The 27,996-nt window shown below is 40.1% G+C and overlaps 1 protein-coding gene across 1 annotated transcript; it reads right to left on the bottom strand.

The window, feature by feature from the left end:
• Positions 1 to 165: 165 nt before the first annotated feature.
• rspo1 (R-spondin 1) lies at positions 166 to 16,771 on the bottom strand. The gene is made up of 6 exons (XM_070835778.1): positions 16,383 to 16,771; positions 11,574 to 12,295; positions 9,334 to 9,528; positions 6,620 to 6,763; positions 5,793 to 6,017; positions 166 to 1,943 (listed from the first exon to the last, which is right to left on the bottom strand). Exons 2-6 carry the CDS (start codon positions 11,668 to 11,670, stop codon positions 1,714 to 1,716), a joined length of 891 nt encoding a protein of 296 aa, XP_070691879.1. The 5' UTR covers positions 11,671 to 12,295; positions 16,383 to 16,771; the 3' UTR covers positions 166 to 1,713.
• Positions 16,772 to 27,996: the final 11,225 nt, after the last annotated feature.

The following is a 27,996-nucleotide window of genomic DNA, read 5'->3' as shown; positions in this document are numbered from 1 at the left end:
TGTATTTCAGAACATATTGCTTGTTGATGGCTGCTGTTGGTCCTCATCCGTGCCCTGTGGCTAATTTACTAATGTTAGCTGTTTGCTCCGGTCATGCTTTGTTGCAACGGATCGATTGCAGACAAAATGAAAAAGTCATTCTAACTGAAATCACACAAACTAATAGCAAAGTCAGTGTATGACTGAAGTTTCATCAGCTTCATCTGAACTTTATTTAGGCTTTCACATAATAATAATATACATGATGATACTAATACTTCTTATGTTTGATGATAAACACAGTTTGACATATTCAGTATCACAATCCATAGTATGAATGAGTAATGTAGCGTGTAACTTTTCCTGAAACGTATATCTTGTGTAAAGCAAACAGACCCATGGAAAACATTCTGGGAAAAAAAAAACAACTTTTGTCTGAATCTGCAATGTCATTAAGCCAGCTTTTTGAGTATAAATGTGTAAAATGCTATGATTGTTCTGAAACTTGAGCAGTAGGAAACATTATAGTTGTGCAAAATCTTCAGACCCTGTTGCAAACAGACATGATTACTGAGCAGCTGATGATTTGATGGCTTATATAATAATCAGTGGCTTGTAGTTACTGCATATTCGATATATCACTGTGCATTTACATTTCCTTCCTCTAGTTTTCCACAGTCTATTCCTTCAATCTATGAGACCAATATCAACACATACTGTATGTGCAAAGAGGAACACACATGTACAAACAGCTAAGTTCCATCGACAAACAACTTGATTCCGTGCAGAAATGCATTCGAAGTACACAAACGCTCAGACTGTAGGTAGAGACAAACACACACACACTCACACACACACGTGCGTTTGCACATGCAACCTTATACACATGCAAATACTTGTGTTTTTATTCCACGTTTTCTGTGCAGAGACATTTTCTGATACAAACACCAACATTTAATTTGAAACAAACAACTGAGCTATCAAATGGCAAAGGTTTGTGTCGAGACACCGGAGAAGGACATGAGCTGAGCTCCCACTAATCCTCCGCTACATCTTCTCTTAGGCTTGTTTTGTAATAGAATCCCTCCTCAAAATAATATATAGAAGACCTTCTGTCCCCAGCAACCACAAATGATTTCCAGTGCCTTTCTTTTTGTTTCGTCTCACAATAGGAATTAAAGGTACAAAGATTTAATACTATTCATTATCTTTACATCACGTACAGCGGCTGTTGAGAGAATCCATCTGCCACCTCTCACAAACATGAAAACAAATGAAGAACAGATTGTGATTAAAATCGGTCTGGAACAGAATACATCATAGACCAGAGGAGACTGAAGAGAGCCTTCATCCATTATCCAGCTTGGATGCTGCATTTGAAACACAGGAATCTGTTCTGAGTTCGAGAAGCGACATGGGTCGGTTCATGACACGAACCATGTCGAACCACATCCTTCGGCGTGGCCTTGCAGTCCAACAGTGATCCCTCACAGTGGAATGAAAATCTTTCTGAGTACCGCTAAGACACCAGTATCTTCCAGATATGTTCATCTATTCAAAAAAAGCTCAGAGGAGCCTTTTGTGTTGCAGCAATCCCCCAATTCTCTTTGCATCTTCTACAATGCATAGCAGCATTAATCCGTTCCTTCATCACTTTGATCTTTGTCTATGGCTGGTGCTGCAGGCTGAGGCTTTGTCTCTGTTTTGCTCTCAGCCCCATCCAGCCGATGGCGTTTAGGAGACAGAGCTGGTTGTGACGCTGGGAGCAGTGGTGGTCCTGCTCTGGCCTTTCCTCCTCTTCCCCCCTCCTCCTCCTCCTCCACCTCCACCTCCACCTCCACCTCCACCTCCACCGCCTCCTCCTCCTCCTCTACCGCCATCTTTGCTGTCTTGTCCTCGCCCGCGTGCACTCTCCCTCTCCCTCTTGTTTGTGTCATCTTGTCTGTCTCCCTTACCCTTCCTCTCTGAAATGAGAAAGCATAGAGAATATGATTCATAGCTGATACTATTTCACAAATAAACTCTTGTAAGATATCTGTCATCGTCGGATGTTGTATGTGGAAGTGCCTCCACTTGGCTAAACAAAATGAAAAACATGGATTCCTGAGGGATGAGAGTGGACGATAAAGGATGTGTGTTGGATCGGGACTTGTGGTTGTGGTTGTGTGATTTTTCATACAGGCAAAACAAGTGTAAACCATCTACATCCAGTCCAGAATTATTCATAAATGCCAACATAGTGCTATGTTGCGATTCCACAAGTGACACACTGTGGTTTTGAGTTTGTAGTTTTGAATAAAATATCTTGACAGCTGTTGGATGAATTGCAAGAAGATTTAGTATGGACATCCATGTCCCCTTTATGATGAAATGTAACATCATCAGTTCCCTTGAATTTTATGATCACAATCTGGTCACAATTTTAATTTGAAAAAACGAATGACATTCCTGTCAGCTGGCAGGCTAAATGAATATTGTGAACATATTTAACCTTGCTAAACATCAGCATGTCCCTGTGCCTAGCCTCACAGAGCAGCGGACTCACTGTAGTTTTGTTCATTCATATTTCAATAGCAACTCACTTACTCGTCCCACTAAACACACACAGGACTCCCTTGGTTGGTACATTAGGATTCACACTTGTCACAGATTTAAGAGTATAATTGCTCTCTAAATCATCCATCATGGTGTGGTTAATGTCCACGCATAGCCCATCCAGGAGAGGAAAGAGCTGAGCTCTGCTGCTGATTAAAGGTTCAGCACATGCATAGACTGTAAGAGCACTCAGGACAGTCAAGTGACACAATTTTCAGCCACATAAATCACTTTAAAATCACTTCTGGCATAACGAATTAAACATTGTCAAGGGCCCAATAATGGCCCATGAGGACTTGAAGAGCTGTTCCAAAGTGGACACGGACATTGTGTTTAGTGTCACATGGTCAATGAGCACTCAAAAGTATTCAGTTTAGTATATTTGAGAGTGTAGTTACATTGGAGGATGTTTGTTATGAATTTGTGCGTTTCTGTTTCTGAACATTCTGGAAACTGAGTGAACACGTGCCAAGGGCTGGACAGTGTTCGCTACGCAGTTGACAACAGCAGAGCTTATGGCGCCACCATGTTTGTCTGCTGCTGTCCAATAATAACTGTAGGCGTGTGTTTATTTCCCTACCAGTTTTTTTAGACTTGTTGTACAAACAGTTATGATTGTTTGGTTTAAGGGCAAAGTAAAAAAAGGAGTCCAGGGGAGACAATATTTCTCAAATTTCACCAACACAGCCATTGAAAACCATTATGCGGTGATGAAGTGGATCCGATGTAGCTGAATGTGGACAGACCCAACACAAAAACATTTATTCGCTGCTGGCCATTGCAGAGTCACAATTGCTTTACGCTCAACTGAAAACTAGAAGCATCAGACCCACACAGTAGTGCACAAACAGGACCAACTAATCTTTTTAAAGGCCATCAGTGCCAAAATCATTAAAACATTACTGCTGAAGTCATTTGGTGAGTTGGCTGAAATCATAAAAGAAGATTTTATGTCCAACATAATTGTCGTTTATGTGTTGTCTTGAATCAATAAATGCATTTCTGAACTTTTATCACCACCATTCAAACAAGCACTTAGCAGTAATTGTTGCAATTTATATCAATGAGGCACAGTGAGCACGAGTGAAGCCCGAGTGAGGTAAAGGATCCTCACACACACTCTGCAGCATCTGAGCTGATGTGCTTACTGTGTGAGGCCTTAATTACTTCTTCTAACAAATCACTAATGGAGCCAAGAGAGGGCGACTCCATCAGTTTATGACAGCCCTGATTGTACCTCCTCTCCATCCAAGCTAAACAGTTTTGCCTGACAAATGCAATAACACATCCAGAAAATTCTGTTTTCGCGTGAGACTCTTTTGTGGAGCTTCAGGAAAAGGGGGAAAAAAAATTGCAGCCAAATCAACACAAAGCGTGAGATCTTCAGACCACTAAATCACTAATGTTATACAAGGTCTGCCCCCTGTGTTTTATATAGCCAGCCTGCCAGCCAACTCCCACAGATGAATCCACAGCTGTGCTCTTTTTCACAGAGTGAGTTTACCCACATGAACTGGTTCACTGGAGTCATGGTACCATCACCCATGAATTACCTCACACTGTGCATTTTGGACGTAGCATGCATCTTATTTTCATGCAAAAGTATCTAGCAGCAGAAGGGGGAAAAACGACACAAAAAAAAATCTCTTCGACATCAACAGTCGACCATTTCACAATTCAGAAAACCGCTATGACTCATCACCCATCAGGTGACACCTCACACGTCATCCTTGCCTTTCTGATACCTTTGCTCCAAGTTTAGAAATTTGGCAGTCTACATAGCAGTTTTTATCGGGCAGTTTATAATATTTCACTGTTAATTATTCTTCTGAACCCAAGGCTGAAATTCTTTCCAGGATGCAGGCGTCATACGGACTAAATTTGCTGTTCATTTCTCAAATTGTACTGTCACAGCCTGTCCAACGAAGAAGCCGACTCCCCACCGAGCAATTACAAGCCACCTTCAGTCTAGACGTGTGCACAGATCTATATGGGACGATGTCAAATCACGTTCTGTTCTTTACAGTCATTGAAGGAGCTGTTTCAGAGGATGGTGTTTATTTTATTCAAGCTCCCTACATGTTTACTCACGTATATCCAGACATATCATCTGTTACATGTTGCAACATCTGTGCAGTTGCCAACACTGTGCAAATATTGTTGTGTAATGTTGCTGCTGTGCCCGAAATCCCCTAAGCGTGCCACTGTCCAATAAAGGCTTTAAATACTGCTAGTTTAGAGTTCTCTTTGTGCTTGTAAATAGGTGTAAGTTTCCAACTTTGGCTAAAATTGGCACATTATGCAAAAAAGATTAGTAAATGGTGACATTTAGGGGCAAAGAAATTTGCTAATGACTCTTCATCAGCAATTCACAATTTCCTAGCAGTTAAAGAGAACAAACACTACAGCTTGAATTAGCTGTTAAACAACAGCTCCATCTTGTTGCTGTGTTTCATTAGTTTATCATCCCAGCACCACAGCTGGTAAATTACACATTTGTTCGCCTCACTACTGAGGACGAAATGTTTAAAAGTAAATAACCAGGATCATTGCTGTTTTTGTTGCACTTTTCATCCAATAAACTCTGGAGCAACTGGCAAGATGTGCCATTTATGAGCCTTAGCTGCAATTGAGTCCAACACAGACTAATAGGCTGTTATGAAAGCTGATAATGGCCATTGACTGGCAAGAATGGCTGTTAACCTGCCGGAGTGCAAGCCGCTGTGTGGATGATAAGGGCCCAAGCAAACATGTCATGGACGTGTAAACCTCAAGCTTCAATGGTCTTCAGAACAAATAGCTCTTTTTAGCTCTGATCCCTGTCCAGCTCTGCAGTGCGTAATGCCCACCCTTCATCTGCTTGGCTTGTAGATGGAGTTTATTGTTTACATGCTGAGAAGTCAAGAGATTCTGTATCCTTCTGTGGGCTCAGCCAAACCAAACCCAATCAACACGCTGCGGGTCACAGACACGCTGGCGGGAATGCAGACCTTCGGATGTTGAGTAACGGTTCCATCAGTCATCACATTAACTGGTGGAGGCATTTCATGAAGCACATGGACTTTATTTGCTTGTTCATCTGTAATTTCAGTCCTGTCATCTGATTGTGACTATTAACTAACTACTACTACTAACTAACTGTGCTTTTTTATCAGAATCCCCTGCTATAAATAACCTCCTCTTACATGTATCAGTGCATTATGTGTGCTTGTGTTTACCTCTCACACAGGGCGTTTTGGTCACAATGCACTTCCGTTTCTCTGTCTGCGGAGCACACGTCTGTGAGGGTACAATGCCCGGGGAGGTGTCTGGGCTGTGGACCTGCGGGACGGGCACTCGAATCCGAGACTGGGAGCCTTTTTTAAATCCACATGTTTTGTTCTTCTTCATACAGGAACCCCACTGGCTCCACTCGCCCAGTTCGCACTCTGGAGCTCGCTGACCTGGGTTAAAAAATGCATGTGACTAAGACTAAAATAGTGAATGAATAGTCTCCATCATTTGTTTCACAGCCTTACTGTCTGCTTTGTACAGCTCAGCAGTTTTAGCTCAGAATAATGAGTTTAAGTCATTTCCAAATGTGATAACAAGTTGACCTTTTTTTTGTTTTTTGACAAGAGAGGGACAAACACTTTGGAAAATGTTCCAAAGCACATGGCTATCAAGTAAACTGCACCCATGACAAAGGCTAGTTTTCAGGGTCACATTTATAGTCTTGGTGGACAAGCAGGGTCAAGTTAGAACAACAACATCTGATGCCAAAAAGTCAGGTCATGGTTCCAGATCTTGCCACATTGAGACAAGATGTCTGGGTTTCACTAATGCTGCCATTTTTAACTTATGACAGAATTATTCCAAAAAATGAAAACTGAAAGAAAAAGAACAGAGATAGATCTTCCCCTTTTCCAGGCGAAACAAGGTTGAGTCAACATGTGTCTGACACCTATGAGAGTCACTGGAATAATACTTCCTGCTTCATTACGTCAGCTTTAAGAGACGTTATAGCTTGAAATCAGTAAAGAGTTAAAGGTTAAAGGTTACTCACCGATACACTCCATGGTCTCATTGGCGGTGCGCTGGTCTGGAGGGCAGCTGACATAACATCGCCCACTGTGTGAATACAAGCCCTCCTTACATTTTGTGCAAAAATTGCGATTGAAACACGCTTCACAATTGTCTATTTTACATTCTGAAAGACACAGGGGAGACAAAAAGACAGGATCAAATGAAAGGATCAAATCACTGTAAGTCACAGTCAGTCTTGTGATGGTGAATTTTCATTTTACTGACTTTTTTCCAATTTTTGTTAATAGTGGAAACAGAAATCTCTTTCCTTTTCTAGAATATTCATCGCATTCTTTGCTGAATAAAAAGCTAATGGTTCTCCAGAGACTGGACAAGATAAACTTGAATTTTATTTCCTTTGAGAGATTTATTAGTGATTAAACAACACGAGGTCCATGAGTAATACTTCTCTCTTAAAAACACATGTACCACAGGCCTAGGCTTTTTGGACAGTGTGTGTGTGAGTACAGCCAGGCGTGTATCGCTTCACTGGGTTTCTAAAGAGTGGGTTTCTCCACACCTCAGACTCATTAAAATCTCCAAATTCAGTCAAACAAACAACTTCTTGAAATTTGGATAATTACAAACACAGGAAGATAAAAAACAGACTTCCTAAAAGCCTCAGAAGAGCTTTGGTCTCTCCATTATTCTCATCAAAAACAGTGGAGAAAGATGGAAATCTGTACATTTCTGTCAATATTTCTAGATGGGAAATGTACTCAGATCAACAGTATACTTCCTGTATCCATGTGTACGAAACCTAAGAATGGAATTCTGCAGCTGGGACAATGCCAAGGTCAGAAATGATCTAACAATGAATCCTCACTGGGTTCTTAATGTTCTTGCCTCCTGCTCCCAATCACTATTTTTAAGTCCCTGTCGGCAAAATTTGACAGTACTGACATTTGTAGCTCTATAATGTAAGACAAATGTTGCTAACAAGACACTCTGGGACGACACAAATAAAGACAGATGATTGGATAATAACCCAGGTTTGCCACTGAGGGCCTCCGAAAAGAATTTGCTGAGGAAATGCAGCCGTTTCTGAAACAAACCAGGACCATGAAAGAATGCTGCAACACATGGGGTTGAACTTGAACTCGCAAATGATCCAATATTTGGATAAAAATGTAAAAATCATCATCATTTTGCACTGATGCCACAAACCTCACAGGGAAAATAAGATTAATGTCTGCATAATTTAGAATAAGATACAGAGTAGATACAGCTCCTGTTTTTGAAATGTCTAAATCTGAAAATATTGCATCACCACGACCAGAGTTACAGCTGTTAAATCTGCTTTGGGGTTATGCAAACATCTGACAGATATTTTGTGATGTAGGAATGCACAGTAAAGACAAACACGTCGAAAGAGAAGAGTAGCTTGCTTTTTTCTTCCTGTAGCAGAAAATCACCACAGGCTGGTGCGCATTGTAGCGGCTCACCAAACTTCTACACCTGCAACTATCTTGAAGCTACGATGTCATTAAACTTTAATAATTTAAAAGTAATAATTTGAGTTAGTTATTGACATAGGAAACATTTCACTGTGCCAAGAATGATCGGCAGTGATTTTAGACCTGCACACATTCAAACAAGCCTTTGTGTTGGTTATTTCTGACCATATATGACACAGTTAGTAAGGCTGTATCAGAATATAATGTGTGTAAAAGTGAAAGTATAACAAACATGGATTGTGGCCTGGCATGAACCCTGCACATAAGGGCCAAATAAAAAACACAGACATCCTCTCAAAAACAGACAAACAACAATGCATTAGAACTGTTTTTTGTTGGGATTTTGTTACAATCCTGTTTTCTGTCCACGCTTAAGGAGAAACAGACAACAGGCGGGGGACTGGCACTCCTACTGGCTAAAAGTATGGGACTGGTGCCACCACAACCAGCTAAGTTTGGTAGGCAGCGTGAGTGTGGCCACCCTAACGCTCACCTTCCAAGTAAGCCAAGCCTGCCTATAACCATAATGAAGACCACTGCATTTAAAAATGTTACCGGCTTATTTAAATATTTTAATGGCTCAATTAAAAAAAATTCTGCAAATACTTTCCTGGATTTGGTGGCTGCTTATTTTCTCACAGGGATAAGTAGCAACAGCAGAAGGATTTAATCAAGTGGTCACGTACTTGTGTTCATATTTGCTTATTATTGGACACTTCTTGTTCAATTGTCTTGTTTCAATAACAAGGGGGAACATCTTATTCACTCACATGCAAGAAAAATAATAGCAAAGATGAGGCAGCATGACTTGACATAGGAGAAGGGTGTGGCAAATGGAGAATATTGATTAAGACAGGATCCCTATTTTCCACATGAATATTTTAGGCCTTTGTAAAACAAAAATATGTGGTGTAGCGAAATGGAAAGGATACACAAGACAAAGAAACTAGCAGGGTATTCCCCTGTTCCTCCAAATACCCCCATATTGTACATAAACAGGAGATGATGAGCCAAAGATAAACAGATCATTTACAGTTCTGCAGGCTTGATTTGACATCAGCTGTTTGATTTTTACAGAGCGGGCAGCTGCCAAGGAGCGAGATCGAGCCTGCATGTGTTTCACAGATGCCAGATGTGTATCTACAAGTCTTATGTGCCCACTGATACGTTCTGTTCATGCACAGTGACATTTGCAGAGTCTCTTGGTCAAGAGTTGACGACACAAAGCAAAACTCACGGGTGCATCTGTTGTTGCCTTCTGGGTTCCTCATGCCAAAGTATCCCACGGGGCAGGAGGCGAGGCACACGCCTATCTGACGAATGTCATTGCGCTCCAGGAAGATGAACAGCTTGGGCTTACATTTAATGCAGCCATTATACTCAGAGCATCGGTCACAGCCTTTGGGGCAGGATGGTGGCCCCTCAGTACTAACTGTGGGAACATAAACAGAGAGAAAGGACAAGTCAGTTTGGAGCATTCAACAGAGCAGCATGGAGCACCATCACATTAAAGGGTAAGGATTGTTTCCAGCCAGATATGAATTTTAGTGAGGACATAAAAAAGGTCAACATTCTGCCTATGAGAACAACAACAGGGAACTTTAACATTTTATGGGTATCTACACAGATCCAGCCATGAACTGGCCAGCACTTTATCGCTCCAACACGCAGGGGTTAATTCTTACAGCTTAATCTGACCGGGGGCCAGGCCAAACATCTTTGTTTGAACATTTACTCACTGTTTACTTCAAACTGCTTGCCGGAGATCCTTAACAGATTTTCATTTGGAGAAACCCGGGTAATTGGTGCTGACAGCCGACCAAGAGCCAGTCAAAATCAGTCAACTAACATCACACAGGGCCTCCACTGGGGTCAGTCAGAAATGATACGGGCATCAGAAAACTGCGATGGTGGCAGACATGGCAGAGCATCGAAAATACTGGCAGTGTTCTTTCTAAAGTGGTCCCAAACTGCACTGCAGATACATTTACACATCAACTTCCTTGTAATCCCAGACTCAGACATTAATCCAATTTCCTCATCTTCCAAAAAAAAAAAAAGCACACAAATCAGTAATCTAAATAATTTCTAGGAAAAGTGTGTCAAAGTATACATCACTTTTCTAGGAGCCATTCAGAGACAAAACCACAGCCGTCGGAGTTGATTTACAGTCCTGCACGATGTCAGCTCTAAATATACATACTCTCACACAGCTATCCGTCTGCCCTCCTGCCTCGCAGAGATAAGTCGGATGGTAAAAGCAATAAAAACATTCTCCCAGATTACACCACGCACAAGTCACGGTAACCTCAAATGCAGCAGTTACAGCCAAATCTTGTTGCTCACTATCACTAATAATGAAAAGGGTAATAACGGTCCTGGGGAGTAACCCTAGCAGAGGGGAGTATATGAATCGGAGAGCTGGTGTTGTAAACTGACACGTGGATTGAAAAAGAGAGAGTTTGTGTTGTCTGAAGCATGGTGAGCAATATGGTGGAGCTTCTCCCCTCTGTAATGGTCTCAGTTTGATCTCTGCATGACGTTCAATTCAGTCAGAGAGGGGGCACGGAAACAACATGGGGAGGAAAAGTCTCTCTGTAGAAGAAAGCACTGAATCTGATGACGTTAGAGGTGTAAAAGCTATAAATCAGAGGTATGAACTGCATGTCTGGAGGGGAAAAGCTCAACTGACTGTGACGCTGTAGAGGGCGCTCATGTATATGTTGAGTGACCCAAATCCCTCTGTCCTCATTACAAAGGCACATGACAATCTGCGACAGCATTGTGCATATATGTGTGAGTATATATACTGTAAAACTGTTCTATTTTATGACACAAACAATGCTCACAAACTGTTGTTCTGTTCCAGTGTGTGTGAGATTTCAATAACACCACATCTGTTACTGTGGTCAGTCATGGTATTATATAAATCCTGGTTCACAGAGGTTGGAGATGAGGCTGGCATTGGCATAAAGTTCCTCCTGAGTAATGCTGACAGTAACACCGGTGCTGAGGCTCTGAGGCCAGAGATATACCACAGCTCGGCCTGTGCTCCAGCTTTGTGGTTTGCGTGAGGTCAGAGAAATGATTACAACAACACCGGCAGCGCGGTCCAATTGAGAGCTTAGAACTGTCAGGTACTCATTCCATTATGTGCCCACAGAGGCAGACACAAAAAGAGTCATGGCTTTGAGGGCAAATCCGTCAAAACCCTTTCTATAAACAATCCTAATACCCATAAAAGTTTTACATAAACTGAGAGATGCATAATCTGAAAAGGAGGAAAAAGAAGAGCCATTCAGGGGAAACACTGAACCTAGCATAACCCGCTAGGAAAGACAAATAAGAATGATGAGCAAATAAACAAAGTGTTATCTATGCTTTGCTTGTAAAATGTTTATAAGACATCAGCCACTGTGTCTCAGAAACTAAAGGCAGCAGTGCTGCAGAAACAGATAAAAACAAGAGAGGACTCACCCCGTCTCTGCCTTCTCGCCTTAGAGAGCTTGAGAGAATCACTGTGACCCATGGAGCTGAGGAAGACCATTGCCAGCGCCACCAGTCTCAGCTGCATAGTCCCTGTTGCCTCCCTGGCCACGCAGGGTCCCCCCCTGCGACCAGATGGATCAGGTGGGGGCGGGACCCCTTCCTCTGTGGGACAGGTGGATCCCTCTGCTTCCGAGACGGGTGATCCCTCCTCTCTCCCGTGGCACTGCTCTCTTAATCTGCCTGTCTCTCCCTTTCCCCCCCTCTGTCTCTCTGTATCTTTCACTCTAGTGGCCGCTGCGTCCGCTAGTCTGTGTAGTGGAGGGTGATGCTGCAGTTGCAAGTCCAAACAAGCCCGAGGCACAACAAGCCATCACGCTGGTGGTAGTACTGGCAAAGGGAGTCGACAGAGCGGGGTTGTAGGATGGAGGGGGAGGTTGAGGGGCTGTGCGGAGGATGAAGAGGAGGAGAGAACGGAGAGGAGATTGTCGAACTTCTGGTGGTTCAACCCATGAAGCTTGGGGTGGGCTGGCAGGGAAGCAGGCAACCCACTGTTTGAGGAGGGTTTACTGTCAGTGAGCCTGAACTCACAAGCATGTGTCTTGTTAAAGATGCTCTGAGGAGGCACTAAAATAAGGGCTTGCTGACTGAAAAAAAGATGGATGCAGGTTCTTGACTATGAGTGACAACGCATCTGCTTGTTCCAGGACGTGCTGTGAAAAAAGGGCAGGATTACGGAAAACAGGTTTAGGAGAAGGGCTGTTACAGGTAGAGATAGACATTATAGGAACACTTTGCCATTTTGGGTAATTTTGTCTTTCTTTCTGAGAATTAGAAGAGCTATGATGCCTGTATGATAAATAGCCAGTTAGTTTTGCTAAGCATTAAGACTGGAGACAGTTGTCTAAAGGTAACAATAACCAGCACCACCAATCAACACATTATTTCTTGTTTGCTCAATAGGTACAAAACAATTAGTTCTTTTTTAATGTGGGGTTGTATGTCCCAACAATTCCTGGGCCAGGCACAGTGACTTCCAGCTAGTCGCTCCTCATCCTTATGACAAGGCTCCAGAAGTCACTTTGTCAAGAACTAGCAAAACCACAAGTTTTTATCTGTTGGTTTTTGTACATATTTAGCTTTGGAGGTGCTGGCAGGTGAATATTGTTACCTTTAGACCAAGACAGGCCAGGCATTTCCTCCTTTTCCAAGTATTTATGCTAAGCTAAGCTAACCAGCTGCTGGCTGTGTACAAGAGGGGTATCAATCTTCTCATGGAAATCTCAACAGAAACTGAATAAATTACAAACTATTCCCTCATATTTGGCCAAAAGTTAAGCCATTCAAGTATGATACCGACTTGAACTCCTTAACATCAGTAATCTCTGTAATCTGAAGAACTACATGCATGACCGCTTGATTCAAATGATCATCTGAGGAGCAAGGAAACTAAAAACCACAACCACTTCGGGGTCATGGCATTTTGAGATGCATTTGGACTAGAGTGATAAATCAAGCGTGTTTATCCTTTGAAAATACAGTGAAATCAAGTCTCTCTGGGAAACGCAACACACAATCTTACTGAAGGCCTTTGTCATATTTGGTGCTGAGATCTTTTTTAGATAGTGTCATACGCTGCCTGTATTTACAGCTCTTGTGTGAAGAGGACACACAGAACATGTTAGGATCTGAGCAATGGGAGGTCCTCCCTCGCAGCTCAATAAAGAAAAATAGGACCATATTTGGCTGTTGAGTCGGTTGTGGCTCTGAATCACACTAAGGACAATGCCATTTGGTGCGTCTAAACATTCCAGCAGGCAACATTACATTCTTTGTTTACATATAAATCAAAAAGGACAAAATCATTTCAGATTTCATCATATTCCTTTTAGCTAGACTGACCCAAAATATTTCGTGTATCCAGAATAGGAGTTATGCTTGATGCCAAAAATAACATGCAACATTGAAATGATTTTTCATTTTATTTCTAACCGATACAAACAGGTACAAATAAATCCAGACTGATCCAGAAATTATGATGTGACAAGCTGTTCTCTATTTCAGCACTGAAATGGAGGAAGAAAAAAAAAGTCCCAAAAAACAAAATGTCTTATTATTGTGAAACATTAATGTGATATTACTTAATTTCCTGAGCTAAATGGAGTTTAGTGGAGCTGTTGGTAAGTGGGGGCATCTGTCAATGATTTTGGTACTGAATTTGTCAAGAAAATAGCACAAATACTCCCACAACCAATAGAATTTCTTAATCCTAAAGACACGTCTAAAATGAAGTTCCTCTTCTAATCGTCACAGTGCCATACCATTGCTTTACATGTAACAGAGGACCGGGGCTCTTCTATCCTTTCCCTTCCTCAGATTTCTTCCCCATCATTAGGATTATTTACTTCTTAACACTTAATGACTCACAATGTCACTGACACCTCTCGGCTAAAGTCATATTTACAGACAAGACCCAAAAGAGTGGCGCAGCCAGCCTTCTGCAGCACCTGTTGGTTACTTGAGAGAGTGATGATTGGAGAATGGGACATGCTTAGTCTTTGGATCACTCAGAACGCAACCTTTCCAGCACTGAGTAACTCAAGACATGTGCCAGAGACTCTTTCATAACCCAACACTCCCACGACTTTTGTGCAACCTGCCAAAAGCCCACCTCAGCCCATCCATATCTGCTCTCACACAGCATGGAGATAGGAGACATGATCGGGCTGTTAACTTACTGAGAAAACTGATTGTTACACTCTTGGCCCATCTGCATTGCAAGGCCCTTTTTTATCATCACAAACAGTCATCTCACTTGGCAACTGTGACACTGCTGTGGCACCTGTATGCTTTGAAAGTTCTCTGTCTCTGCTCCCTCATCCATTTAACTGAGTGCCTTTCCTCACTATCAGCCTCATTCAGCTGAGCCCAATGAAACTAAGCCCCGCTCATCAAATAGTCAGGAGATTAAATTGCCTCCTTTGTAAGTCCTAAGTTTGATCTATCAATTATTCAAGCACTGAAAGGGAGCTCCCACACTGGGAATTTATTGAACTCGAGAAGGTGCCACAACTCTGAGCTCAGAGTTACAAATGCAACCTGTCGATGAACTTTCTGCCCGTGACTGAACGTCCTGGCTTTTTAACGCACGCTTTTTAAGAGCTGAACGATCATCAGTGTCAGTAACGTGTGCCAATATGCCCCCGCCACACACAAACTGAGAGGGTTATGCGAGGACGATAATCCAGTCATTTGCAATGTGCAACAAGTCTGAGACACGGAAGGCAAAGAAAGGGTGAAAAAAGCCATGAACTTCAGAGATGTCACTGCAAGTTCACAAGTCACGGCATCTCTTTCCTCACATGGAAATAAATGAGACATCATATCCCTGTTCTCCTGCAACATAGCGTGGCCTCACGCTAACCTCAAAACCCTCTTATTTGTGAAAAGAAATTATTTTTAAGTAGCATCTGCCACATGGCCTGCAAATGTAGAATAAGCAGTAAATTCTGGGTTTTAAATGAGTACATTTAACTTCCCAAATCTGAACAAAGCAACAGGAATTTGTGGGTGATTTAACCAAATTATAATCACCATTAATATTCCACCAATGCACCATCCCTGATTTGCAGAGCTGAGCCATAAGCTTTCATGGTCCTTGCCAAGCCCAAAATATAAAACAGAGAGAGAAGAACATTAAGAGATGGTGCAACAGAAAAGAGGGAAATGAGGTATTGACTTTAGTAAGAAAAACAGAGCGAGATTCCTCATCATCCTCATGCACGCACCCCTGCTCTCAACACCTTTTCATCTAAATCTGTCGATGATAAGTAGCCTGTCCACTTCAGCTGATCTGCAGACTGTGGAGAAACACCTGGCTGCGCCACCAGCACCCACAGAATCCCCAACTATTTTGGTAATCACTTCCTCTGCCCCGCGGCTCAAAGGGCTCAGCCAGTGAGAGGTCAAATGTGCAGCAGATGAAATACGGTCAAAAACTCAAAAACAGAGCAAGAAGAGCACCACCAGCCTCCTCTTCCTCCAATCAAACCACCACCAGACTCTCTCTTTTTAAGTTTTCATAGGACTAAAGCCTGCACAGGTCCAGCAGTCACACGGTTGATCTTGTACAGCTGAGCACAGTTCAGCTTTGTCTCGCGGGCTCGCACACCATGCTGGATTACAGCTGTTTGCATTGCTCCACTCTTCAGGGAGAAGAAAAATCAATTGCAGATCCCCACCTGTCCCCAGTCCAGCATCTCTTTAGTGTCACGTCACTGTCTTGTTGTTTTTCTAAATCCCTCTCTGCCTGCCACTTTGAAGAGGGGTTTCTGTAAGTCTAGAGGATGACAAGGAGCTGGTGTGGTGTGTGTGTGTGTGTGTGTGTGTGTGTGTGAATTTTCAGAAATGGTAAACACGTTTGGTGGAATATTGGATACGTCTGAAAATTTGTTTCAGGAAGAACTTCAGAACATCAGCACTCATGGTGGCTGAAAATGGTCCACCCAGAGCCTCAAGTTAAAATCTTCCAACAGGGGAAATAATGGAAATGAATGTTATCAAGTTAGGCTCGTCATTGGCATACAGTTAAAATACATAATAATGATACATTATTATTATTAATGGATGAATAGCATCAAACGAGAGAGTTTTCTATTTGTTTGAGGTACAATAAAGTAACTTTTGCATGAACACATTTCCAGATTCAAAGTTTAAACCCACATTAGGATATTTATTCATAACGAAAGCCACGAATCAGTTAATCCTGACAGTCAAATGTGAAATAAGAAATCAACCCACCTGAACATCGGGGTCCTCAAATAAAGCTGCTCATCGGGACTCAATTTCCTTTTTTATAAGGGAAAATCCGTTACTTGTTTTTTCACAAAGAACTCCTCCTACAGGATACCCCCATGCAACCTTTCTCTGCCATCATTTAAAAAGACATTTGATTTCATTTCTTTCACATCTGTCACAATGTCGAGGCAACTTTCTAGCAGCCTGTGTGGAGGATGCCCAAGACAGAAAATGTGCAATGAATTCGAAATCAATTCCTCCAGTAGAAGAATACATGCATAAAAAAATTACATATTCCGATGATATTGGTCACTCAGACTTTTTATTTCGCCTTCTTAAGTCAGGACGCGTGTTTGCACTGAGGCTCCTGCGTGTTGCGCTTTTTATATCCACTTTGGAGAGTCGAACTGCATCCAACTCAGGCAAGTAGTTACAAAGCCGTGATATTTGCATCCAAACCCGAGCACTGCCAGCGGGCATTTCAGGCCCCACCCCCCCAAATTCTCACTGAGAGATGAAAAACCTGCGGTGGACTTGTGTGTGAGTGTTGCTGTTAAACAACTAATATTTCACACAAATTCCCATTTCCTCCCTCACTGGAGCTGATAAAGACTGTAGTTTCTCGATTGGGCCTTCATCCTGGAGATGAAGCTTAAATATAACACAACAGAACATAAAATAAAAAACGCAAATGGATGTTTTGGATGAGCCTCTAAGTGACCCTTAAAAGTTTCTGGAACTGAGCAAAAGAAAAAAAAAAAAAAAAACACCTGGCAGGACCAGCAGGGACTATATTTATTTCACTTACAAAGACCTTATTTAACCCGCTAAATCCCCCTGAGCTTGAAAGTGCCTGAGATGCAGCACAGACGGTGCAAAAAAGTGTATTATAGAAATTCAAATATATGATACAATATAGTGCAAAGCAAAGAAAAGAAAGAGACAATGAGGTGTTTGATGAAAACAATGATTCAGTCTTGAATTATGATTTTGAGCCCACGTGGTTGCTTTTTCAATGCAAGTAAGTCCAAGTAAGTTATGTTGTATCTGTACTTTTTTTTTTTTTTTTTACTGCAGGTTTCTGTCACCAACTCTGAGATTTAAAAATAAATCAATTCCACCTAGCAATGTTTTAGATTCACACATTTAAAGGAGATCATGCTGCTAAATCAGTCCATTGTGGATCAAATAATCATAAACAGCCCCTGAAATAAATCAGCCCCTTTAGGACTGTTGTACATGTTCACATATAATCAGTGTATATTTGCACTTACAGCGAGTGTTAAAAAGCAGAAAAGTCTCCATTTCCTCGTTATCCAACAGGGGGCCATAAACAACAATTCTTGGAGATCATGCAGACCTGCATTCTTTGTTTTGAGACTGTGGCATTCATCAACAACGGTACGATGAGAAGTACTACTGGATAAACACCAGCCACTTTCAGCTACACGTATCCTGCTGAAGGATTTATCCTGAGAATTAAGTTACAGTGCAGGCTGTTTGTTTTTTATCTCTAGTGGCCAAGAACTGAACAGAGCCAGAACCCTGAAAATTGCACATCATCACTTCATCTTTATGATGGCCGTTGATGCAGTTTGATGTCTGCCATCAAAGACAAACACAGATCATACTGCACTTTAAATGTGAACTGACTTATTTGAGTGTGTGGGCAGATTCAGTTTGATGTATGTTTTATTGTGGGTATAAAGATATGCCGAGCTACATTATACCAGCAGTAGATTCTGACTTATCTACAGTTTGGGTAACTCATAGTTAATAATGATTTTGTTGAATTCTAAAAGTGATGAATGCAAAGACTATTGGAGCAACAGAAGGAATCACACCATACGCGACGTGTAAGTGAAAAGTGGCACTTCTGAACTGGCCAGTAAGACTTTCTCCTTAAAGCATTTTAGAGTGACTTTGACAGCCTGTTAAGTCATGAAGACGTCCTCTGCCTGCCAATAGACGGCCTGGGGGAGCCCTAAAACAGAGCCAGACAGACTTTTTGTATCAGTTGTAAGATGCTTATGCGTGCAAATATTGCTAAGTCGACTTTATTAAGGTCATAATTCCTGACATAACCTTAAAGCCAACGGTAGTTATGGGCAATCTAATACCTCCAGGGTAGACTGCAGAGCAGCCAGTTTAAAGAGTGACCAGAGGATTAATGATGACTAATGATAGGTTTATGACTCCAACATTGTGACTGTGCAGAACAGTCAGAAAGTCAGAAAAAAGATATACAGATGTTCATCATATCATCTACAAAATGAAAAAAAATACCACTATCGTATGAATTGAAAAAAAAAAAAGTATGAATCGAAAAGAGCTGATTTTAAAACCATACAATATAATCAGTCATTTAAACTACACATGGCGCAGTTTTTAAACTAAACAAAATCCAGTTTTGAGCAGGTACATGTCAATCAAATCTCAGATGCGATCAGAGCAGATCGGCCTGTTTTCTCAAACATAAAGGGGAAAGACAATGGTGTCATGTTTCATCCATTCATATACATGTTCATTTTTGCTTCTGAAATAACTCTGAATGTCTGACATAAACACTCTGGACATCAGCAACATCAATACATTGTTTCTACAATGGACATGGCTAAATAGAGTCGTGTCCAAAAAAATTTATGGACTCCAGTCACAATTTAAGCTATTTAATGGATTATGCATAATTTATAGATAACACATATTAGTAGAAATTACATGTCTATAAAATAGATTCATATTCATATTCATATTCATATTCATATTCATGGCACAGACTCTACAAAAGTAGACCCATTAGGGACACAGCTCCAGCAAACAGAAGACATTAAAAAGAGCAGACATATAAAATACATAATATAATATCCACATAACACAGACCACTGAGTTCTGAATCGTAACAGCTCATACTGAGAGTACAGAATATGGGAAGGATCAAGGAGGAGTCTGAACCAAATGTGCTAACTTTAACTTTGATAATACAGGAAGGCTCCCAAGTATTTCAGGACGTGGTTCTGTGAGCGCCTTGTCGAGCACTCATTTGTGTACCGTGTTGAAAAGGACAGGTGAGCTGACACAACCCAGGGAAGCTCCAGTACTGAGACAGACTATTATTGACCTTAACCAGCCGAGTTCTGTTGAGTGATACCACTTGATAGCCGTGAAGTTGGCACCCAGTTGTCTAAGTGCATGATGACAGTAATGTCATCAACCATACGCATGTAATAATATCTATACTAAAAGTGTCTGATCAGAAAAATCATTCTCAATCAAGATGTCTCTTTTTATTTTGTTTTTATTTTTTGTGTTGTCGTGCGAGGAAACTTGGCTTGATAGGCTTTGTTCTCAAGGCAGTTACTTCTTCTGACACATATTTTCATATCCCATAAAAAATCTTTTCAGACTTGGCAGTTGACATAAACATGTCTTTTGCATATTTTGTGTGTGTGCCATACTGTGCTGTAACGTGTCACAAACTCCTCATCCAGCTGCTCTTTACCGCATGCAGTTCCCTCCTAATGCCTGACAAAACCGCAGCTGAGGCTCCCTCCAAAGTCAATCATCTCCCCAGTCGTCTGTGCAGAAATCCTCATGACCCCGGAGTGTAGCTCAGTTACAGTACACACATTACAAAGTGCTAAAGTGGACTGTCATCAAATGCTTTAAGATAAGAAACAGGTTGAAGATAATATTCATGATGATGAATTTAAGTATTACAACATAAGCTAGTGAGCAGTCATGCACCCAGACAGAAAAAAACAAGGACTTAACAATGGCAGTGAAGTCTAAAATATGAGGGAAATACTGTAGTACTGCGTGTACTATTTTTCGGTGTATTATTCATTATCAAAGCCAAACCTCTCACCACCATTTCATACTCTTGGCAGCCTAAAATCTAAATCGAATGTGGTGTATTATTACATGGAACAACCAGTACACACTGTCACCAACTGCCTTACTTCATCACAACTGAAGGTCTGGATGAAATTAAATTGTCACACGGGAGCAGCGTTTTCCATTTTTAAAGAATAAGACCAAATAGCCACAGTTTTGGCTGGATTTTTGTTCACCGGTGTTTGTTGCAGATGGAATAAAACTCAGGGAGGAAGTTCAGGTCCAGGCACCCAGCCTTTCACCATGAAGTTTTAACGCTCCACATAATTTTCACAAAGCACAATCTAAATTTTCATCAGCAAACAGTCACACTGTAGCCAAATTGGATCACGATATTTTTTTAACACATGAGACTAAATTATGCGGTGTGGTGTCAGTCGAGAGAAATCTGAGCAGCTGTTTGTCACAGCTGTGGACGGGACCGGTTCAAATATTTCTTTTTCTGCTGGCTATTCTTTGCAAATCAAAAAAAGTGCAAAATCCAAAAAGTGCGAGCTTGAGGTCATAACTCACTCATGTAAGGAGCCTGAGAGAACAATAATGTGATTTATAAAAAAGGCATTCAGCTTAACAAAAGACAAGAAAAATGGTACTTGGAGCTGCGATCTCTCTCTCTGTCTGTCTCCAGGAGAGTAAGAACATTTTATTGGGCTGTCAGAAGGACTGAAATAATCACGGCATTCAAAATTTTCTGTGTCTGACAAATAGCAGAAGACAGAAAACTTTGATTATGGAATTCAAATATAAGAGGGATAATTACTGCTATGTAGCTCTATTGTAACTTTATAAGTAAACAAAGAAATATATCCTGAACTGCTGCTTGTTGTTTATTGTATCCACAGTCTTCTTGTCTACTCCATCCTGGCGAAGTGCAGACACGGCGATCGCCTCTGGGAGAACGCAAACCATTTCTGCCGTGGTGTTGATGGATGGTTACATGTTGCAACCTTAGATCTGCGAACACAGCTGGAGACTGCTAACAAGACTCTTAAGATCGATCATTCATCCTCGGGGACGTCAGGATCAATTGAAAGTTTGCATGTACCTGGAGAATGACACGTGTACAATGCGCGCATTCAGTTAGGATACATCTAGAAAGAAAGAAGAAAAATACACTGTTACCTCCTTTCCACTTCTTCTTTTATTTTACATGGGCGGAGTTTCAACCCCAAATGGTCTTCCTCAGGTAACGGTGAGGGTGTGAATGACGTGACTATGGGCTCATCTGTGTGGATACCCTGACCTTTACCTGAGGAAGACCATTTGTACTCAAAATGTTGTCATATCAATATGTAGAATTAGCCAGCACCTTCTGATGATTTCCCATTCTTGTCTCTCTCTCTTTCTTTCTTTCTTTCTTTCAAACTATAACTATCTTTATTTAATTTCACACCATCATGTCATTTTCAGAATTGGTGTGAGTGGTTACGAGGTAGCGTTTGTGTGGGGGCGTAAAATACAGTTTAATTATGATTGGCTCAGTGGGAGACTGCATCATTTGTTTGGGGACAAAATGTTCAGCTATAACTGATGACTGCCCCAGTCATATTTCAAAAAAGATAAATAACGATGTGCAGTATTTTGTGTGTATGGTCGGGGCTTTTGTTTCAAAAATAATTCTCCAGCTGGACCTCAGTCTTTACTGTAACTGTGCTACTTCTGAAACCCCATCAAAGCCATGTTTACAAAAGAAGGGAACTCTGCATTTTTGGACCTGTGATGCATTCATTGCCATCTGAATAGTCATAAACATCATGCGCACGGCAATTTATCACACCAATTTATTCAACATCAACATTATGATTGAGAACCCTTAAATAAAAGCCATCCTGTCAAGTGAATAGAAGATGTATGTGTAGTTCAAATGTTATGGGAAGCTTTTTCTTTGAAACTCTTCCCACTAGTTGAGAGTAAAGATTGATCACATTTGAAACAACGTGCCCAGAGAGTTAGCTGCTGCCAACATGTGCTTGCCATATTGGTCCTCAAATGAACAACCGGAATATCACCTTATTTTTTTTATACACACAGGGCATGTGTTTGCTTTGAAAGGATGTGCGATGCCAGTCACTCCTTGCCCTTCAAAAGACAGCCTACATATACTTAAATATACACACACACACACACATATACATATACTTAAAGAAATCCTGAAATGGTTAAATCTACAGTAAAATTCCATCTTTAACATTACCTCAGTGGAGAAATGTCAAATTCATATTCATGGGGTGCAATTTGGAATAAAGAGAGTGCAGTTTCAATCACAGCTCTGACATGATTCTCACTGTTTAAAGACAAAGTGTGCAGACTCAGCATTAGCATGCAAAATGCAATAGATGCTATTTAGGAGAAAGCACATCTAGAAATAGCTGCTTATTTTAGAAGAGAAAACTTCAACTTATTCAAGTTCCCCTTTGGAACGTCTTCTTGGACGACGCATAAACATTTCGTGTTATTCTCATACAATTTGAACCAGGTGAGCTGCATGCTCTAAGATTTCAACTGAGAGAAAAGTCCCAAAGTAAACAAATTGAATTTACTCACTACAAAGGATTCCAAATACTCATCTGCAATTTGATCTTGGTCCATATGATTTGAATTATGGTAAAGATAAGTTTTATTTTCAGGGTATTAGCCGATGTTAGCTCAGACCTGGTGAAAGACAGTTTCATGTCATGAGGATTTGAGGCAAACATCACTGAGCCAGAGAGTGAAAAGGCCTGCAATGTATGAGGCTTGAAATAGCTTGACTGTAACTGATGTTTGAAGGATTCAGATGTAAAGCTTAGATACTAGGTAAAACTTTAAAAATTAAAAGTTCAGCTATCGGAGGTTAGCTAAATCAAGATTTTCAGGACGTGTTAAGTTACATTTTAAAGTGTCTTTGCTGCCTCTAGCGGTCAATACACACATGCATACATAATGCCAGTCCCTCTGTAGAACCTGTATTTGCAAAACATCAAATTGCATTGCCACCAGTAATCAAAATCAGTCAGGAGCGAAAAATTATGGAAATAATTTAAAAGCTGCACTAATCATGTGAAACCTGCATTTTCAGCAGCTGTATGGGGCTATTTATAGCGTCTTTTAGCTCCTTGTTTTGGTTTTATGACCCACATGCTCTTATAGACAAGCTAAAGTTAGCAGATAAGTGGTGACCATAGCAAGAAAACTTTACACCTCAAGAGCCTGATATTTATCTCAGAAGATTCTTTTTCTCTGGAGTGATTGACCAAAATAGAGCTAAAAGGAAAATGTCAGGTTTGTCAGGAACGCAGAAACATGGCTGTACACGCTAATGTAGAGTGCTGACGTTGCTCCATGTCTGCTGCTTCATGTGCAAATTAAGTGTCACTCAAATACTGTGTCGGATCCAAACGAACCCTTTTAAACACACATGAACATGAAGGAATTAACCGATCCAGGCAGACCAGCAGCTCCCATGTTCTGCTAAATAAAATTACTGTTTTTGTCAGTGAAGTCTGGTGGGTTTGGAGGGAGCAATATAAAGGCTATTTCTGGTTAAACAAAAAGGATCTTACAGGTCTGTCTCTGTAGGAATCCTTTCTGTTGTGTTGTCAGACACTATTAGAGCCTGGCAGTGGCAAAAATAGGCACTTTTAGCAGACGGATGCAGTTGCCCTCAAAGCCCATTTGCAGCTTTTACAATATTTGATACCCATAGAAAGAGATCGTTGTATGCGCTGACACTACTGTGTCTACCTTTATTTGACTGACACGTACAAAGCAAAGGCAAAGGTATTTTAAGGTGAGTATGGTCATCGAGGCCAATGCCATAAACCTGTAGCTGTAGTCTGGCAGATGCACAAGAGGATGATCTATGTTTGCCAGAGCACAACATTAAAAATATTTCTCACAGATTTTATGCAAAATTGATTAAAGCCCAGCTAATCATCAGTTAACATTTACTCCATTGATCATAAAAAGAAACGTGAACAGACAAGTTGGCTGCTGGCTGTTGCCGAGATTCCAGACAGTCTCATATCACTAAATCTTGTTTTCATTTTCATCCCTCCAATAACCATCTTGAGACAATCCTCTGAGGCACACTTTGAATATGTTTATTTAATTTTATATTTTCCCTTTATTCCTCCGACTCTTCTGAAAAGTAAATGTTTGATGTCAAGTTTGCATTTATTGAAAATGATCAAGAGTTGGGAAGCTCTGTGCTTCATGGACGTCTTCACTGCGGTATGGCTAAAGGGCTTCCAGACTGCTCATCTGTCTGATGGTAAATTTGATATAGTCTAAATGCATTTGATAGGTGGCCTGCAAGGGACAGAGGGCTGCTTCAAATGAAATCAGATGCCAACATTTGGTCAGACTTTACTGTGAAATCCTACTCAACCACAAAACAAAATATGTAAGATGAAATGTGAGCCTATAATAGCCATATTGGATGAGGATCTAATGTCTCTGCAGTGTCAATAAGTGTTTATGTTGTAAGTGATCAGACATGTTTGCTAATTTTTTCTCCATTCTTTCAATTCTCTGTAAAGCCTGATTGTACTAGAACACTCAGTTCTAAAGTCTAATGGCTGTTCAACTCTCAGTGTTACAAGTGTAGCCTTAAAGAATACAAATCATGTTAAAAATAAGTGTGATATCACCTAATGTTCATTCTCAGTCCACTAATGCATCGTATCTCATGTCCGTGACAAGGTGACATGTGTAATTTGGCACTGCAAATTGCGGTATAAATGTTCTAACTATTGCAAGTTGCCCAAGGAATCTCAACGAAATCATGCCTGAAAATATTCAGAATGGAAACAAAAACGTGTACTTGTTATTGTACTTGTTAATGTCATACTTAAGATTATCCTCACTGCTAATGCCCATCGGGGAAATTAGTTGCTTCATCGATGCAACCATGCAACATCATGAAATGAAATAAAGTTCAGAAAGGCTACAAAAAAGAATATAGCTAATACACTGTTGCCCATAAAGTTGGAATCAGTACCCCCAATTTTGTTAATCAGAATCAGAATTACTTTAATAATCCCCAGGGGGAAATTGCTTTTTGCTACACACAGCTCCAAAAGAATAAGAATAAGAATAAGAATACACTTCAAACACAAAGTAAAATATAAATATATAAAAGTATGAATAAAAAAAAGATGTATTAAAAATTATTATTACAAATTATTACACAGAGGTAAATTACTGCACCAGGTGAGTCCAGAGTCTTATAATAATAATAATAATAATAACAATAATACCACTACTACTACTACTAATAATAATAATAATAAAAATATATAACAACATGCACAATCATAGTAAGGCGCTGTACTATATAATACCAATAATACTACTACCACTACTACTAGTACCAACAATAATATATAACAACATGTACACTCAGAGTGAGGCGCTGTACCATATTATGATAATAATAATAATAATGATACAAATAATACCACTACTAATAATAATAATAAGATATAACAACGTGTACCTTCAGAGTGAGGAGATGTGTTATATAATACTAATACTACTACTAAAGCCTGAATACACCGTTTGCAAAGGTTAATTGTGGTTAAGTTTCACTGTGATATGTTTGGAAGAGTTTGATCAATAAAGTTGAGAAGATATACACTTTATTTATCAAGAATAAATCACATTGTCACAATCATTTCATGAGAAGAGGTAAAAAAAACATTTTATTCCAACTTTATGGGCAACAGTGTAATTATAGGAGCATACACAACAATTCCCCAAAAATATTATATTAGGAAAATTTTTTTTTACTTCAAATCATGATAATCACAATAACGATATAATTTGTATCAATAACTGCTTTCATAACTCACAGACAAATAACTGGTTTTCATAGAAAATGTCTCTGCCCAGACACACTGTTGGCACATCCAGTGAGAACTGTTGGATACGGGTCATGCCAAACACTATTGTTTCTTGATTTTACCACAAATGGTTTGTCATGACAAAGATTTTCCTGTTGTTTTTTCCAGCTAAAAATAAATTGATTGGCTGATTGCACACACACGGATAAAGTCTAGTCTGAGTGATGGCTCCAGTGTTTATGAGCCATGCAGCTGAGAGGGATTTGTAATGACAAAATATATTTGCTTTCTGTCAAATTAAAATCCAGATGCTATGCAAGAAGATGTTAAATAACGGTTGAATTCAATAATTGTTATGTCTGATTCAACCTTTATTTTAGTGGTGCACTGAAAACCATAACAATTTAAGAGCCACTGAGGGGGTCATTAAGAGATATTAAGGTCGTATACCTCAATATTTGCAAAATTCCTGTGTAATTTTTCTCCGCTTTTTCTTCTTCTGCGTCTTTATTCTCTCTGCTGTTCTCTCTCATCCCCTTTCCCTGCATGGTGCATGGATTACGCAGCTCCAGTCATGCTTCTTCTCTCTGACCGATATTGTTTATGTTTCACTCGACCGTGATTCGCCTCCCACAGATGTTCTGGAACTGTCCAGGGTGTTAATCACAAGTAACGTCCTCCATGGTGTAAAAGAGCCTGGCGTTATTTCAGCCTTCCCCAAACGTCTCTATAAGTCTGGTGTGTTTTTCTCATCCAAAGGCTAATGAGTTCATTAACACTTGACACTGAAAAGGGCCCCTTAAAGTGTCTAAACTAACTTGACAAAATACTTTGCAATGTATGTAAGCACTGGCATCACTCACTACTGTTTAAAACACATATAGTTTTAAGCAATATTTTACGTGTAAAAGAGAGTAGCCAGTGTGTGTGATGACTATCATTTCTGAAATTAGGTGACTTTGTTTTAAAAGCTCTCCTTTAAAAAATATTGGTTTGCTCACTTGTTTCAAAATTATTTTACCTTAATATAATAAAACCAAAATGTTATAATTTTATCATATACTAATGCCCCAATCTTAGAAAATGTCCAAAAGCAAGCCATGGCAGATTGAAAGTAATTACAATCTATTCAGATACGATCAAACTCACATTCACTCAAAGAAATGGATTGAGTAAACTTTGATCATTTAACATGACACACTGCAAGTAAGTGACACGTCATAGTAAAAACAATGCATTAGATATAAAGAATTAAACAGTTGGTTTTTTTTTTAACTCCCCTAAAAATCTATATAAATAGGCAAATTAAATTTCAGGGTACTGGTTAACCTCTTCAGTGCTATTGGACCGATGGATGGCTCCATTTCAATTTTAGTCAAGACCCAATGTTTTAAAAAATACCAACTGTGTGCTCTTAGTTATGGGACAGTCTGCATGCAGTGAACTAGAATTGGAACATTTCCCTTTGATTTCAGTGTGCAAAAATAAAATAAAATAAAATTTAAAAAAAACATCTCGGGTTTGAACATTTCAAGAAACATATTTCAATTAAGTGCTGGAACAAGAAAATACAAAACATATTCAATTTTCAATATTCAATAATAATGAATCAATAATAATGATCCCCTCAGTGGCTATTAAAGGGGGGAACATTTGAATGATTTTTCTTATTTATGTATTTTCAGATTTTCTGGAACATGTAAGTGCCTGACCCAGCTTATTCCCATGATCACAAAGTCTATAAAAAAAAAACATGTCACAGATGTGATGTGAAGATGAACAATGAAACCTGAAGTTCTGATGTTTAACAAGAAAAATCCAAATAAATGATCTTAGTTTCAATGTTTAGAGCACAATAATTGGCTTATGGAGTTAGTCAGTTGAAAGACACGAGCAGC

The sequence above is a fragment of the Pempheris klunzingeri genome, chromosome 8 (genome assembly GCF_042242105.1).
Source record: "Pempheris klunzingeri isolate RE-2024b chromosome 8, fPemKlu1.hap1, whole genome shotgun sequence".
Taxonomy (NCBI): Eukaryota; Metazoa; Chordata; class Actinopteri; order Acropomatiformes; family Pempheridae; genus Pempheris; species Pempheris klunzingeri.
The sequence above is the reverse complement of the archived record's forward strand: the minus strand, read 5'-3'. Positions and strand labels throughout refer to the sequence as shown.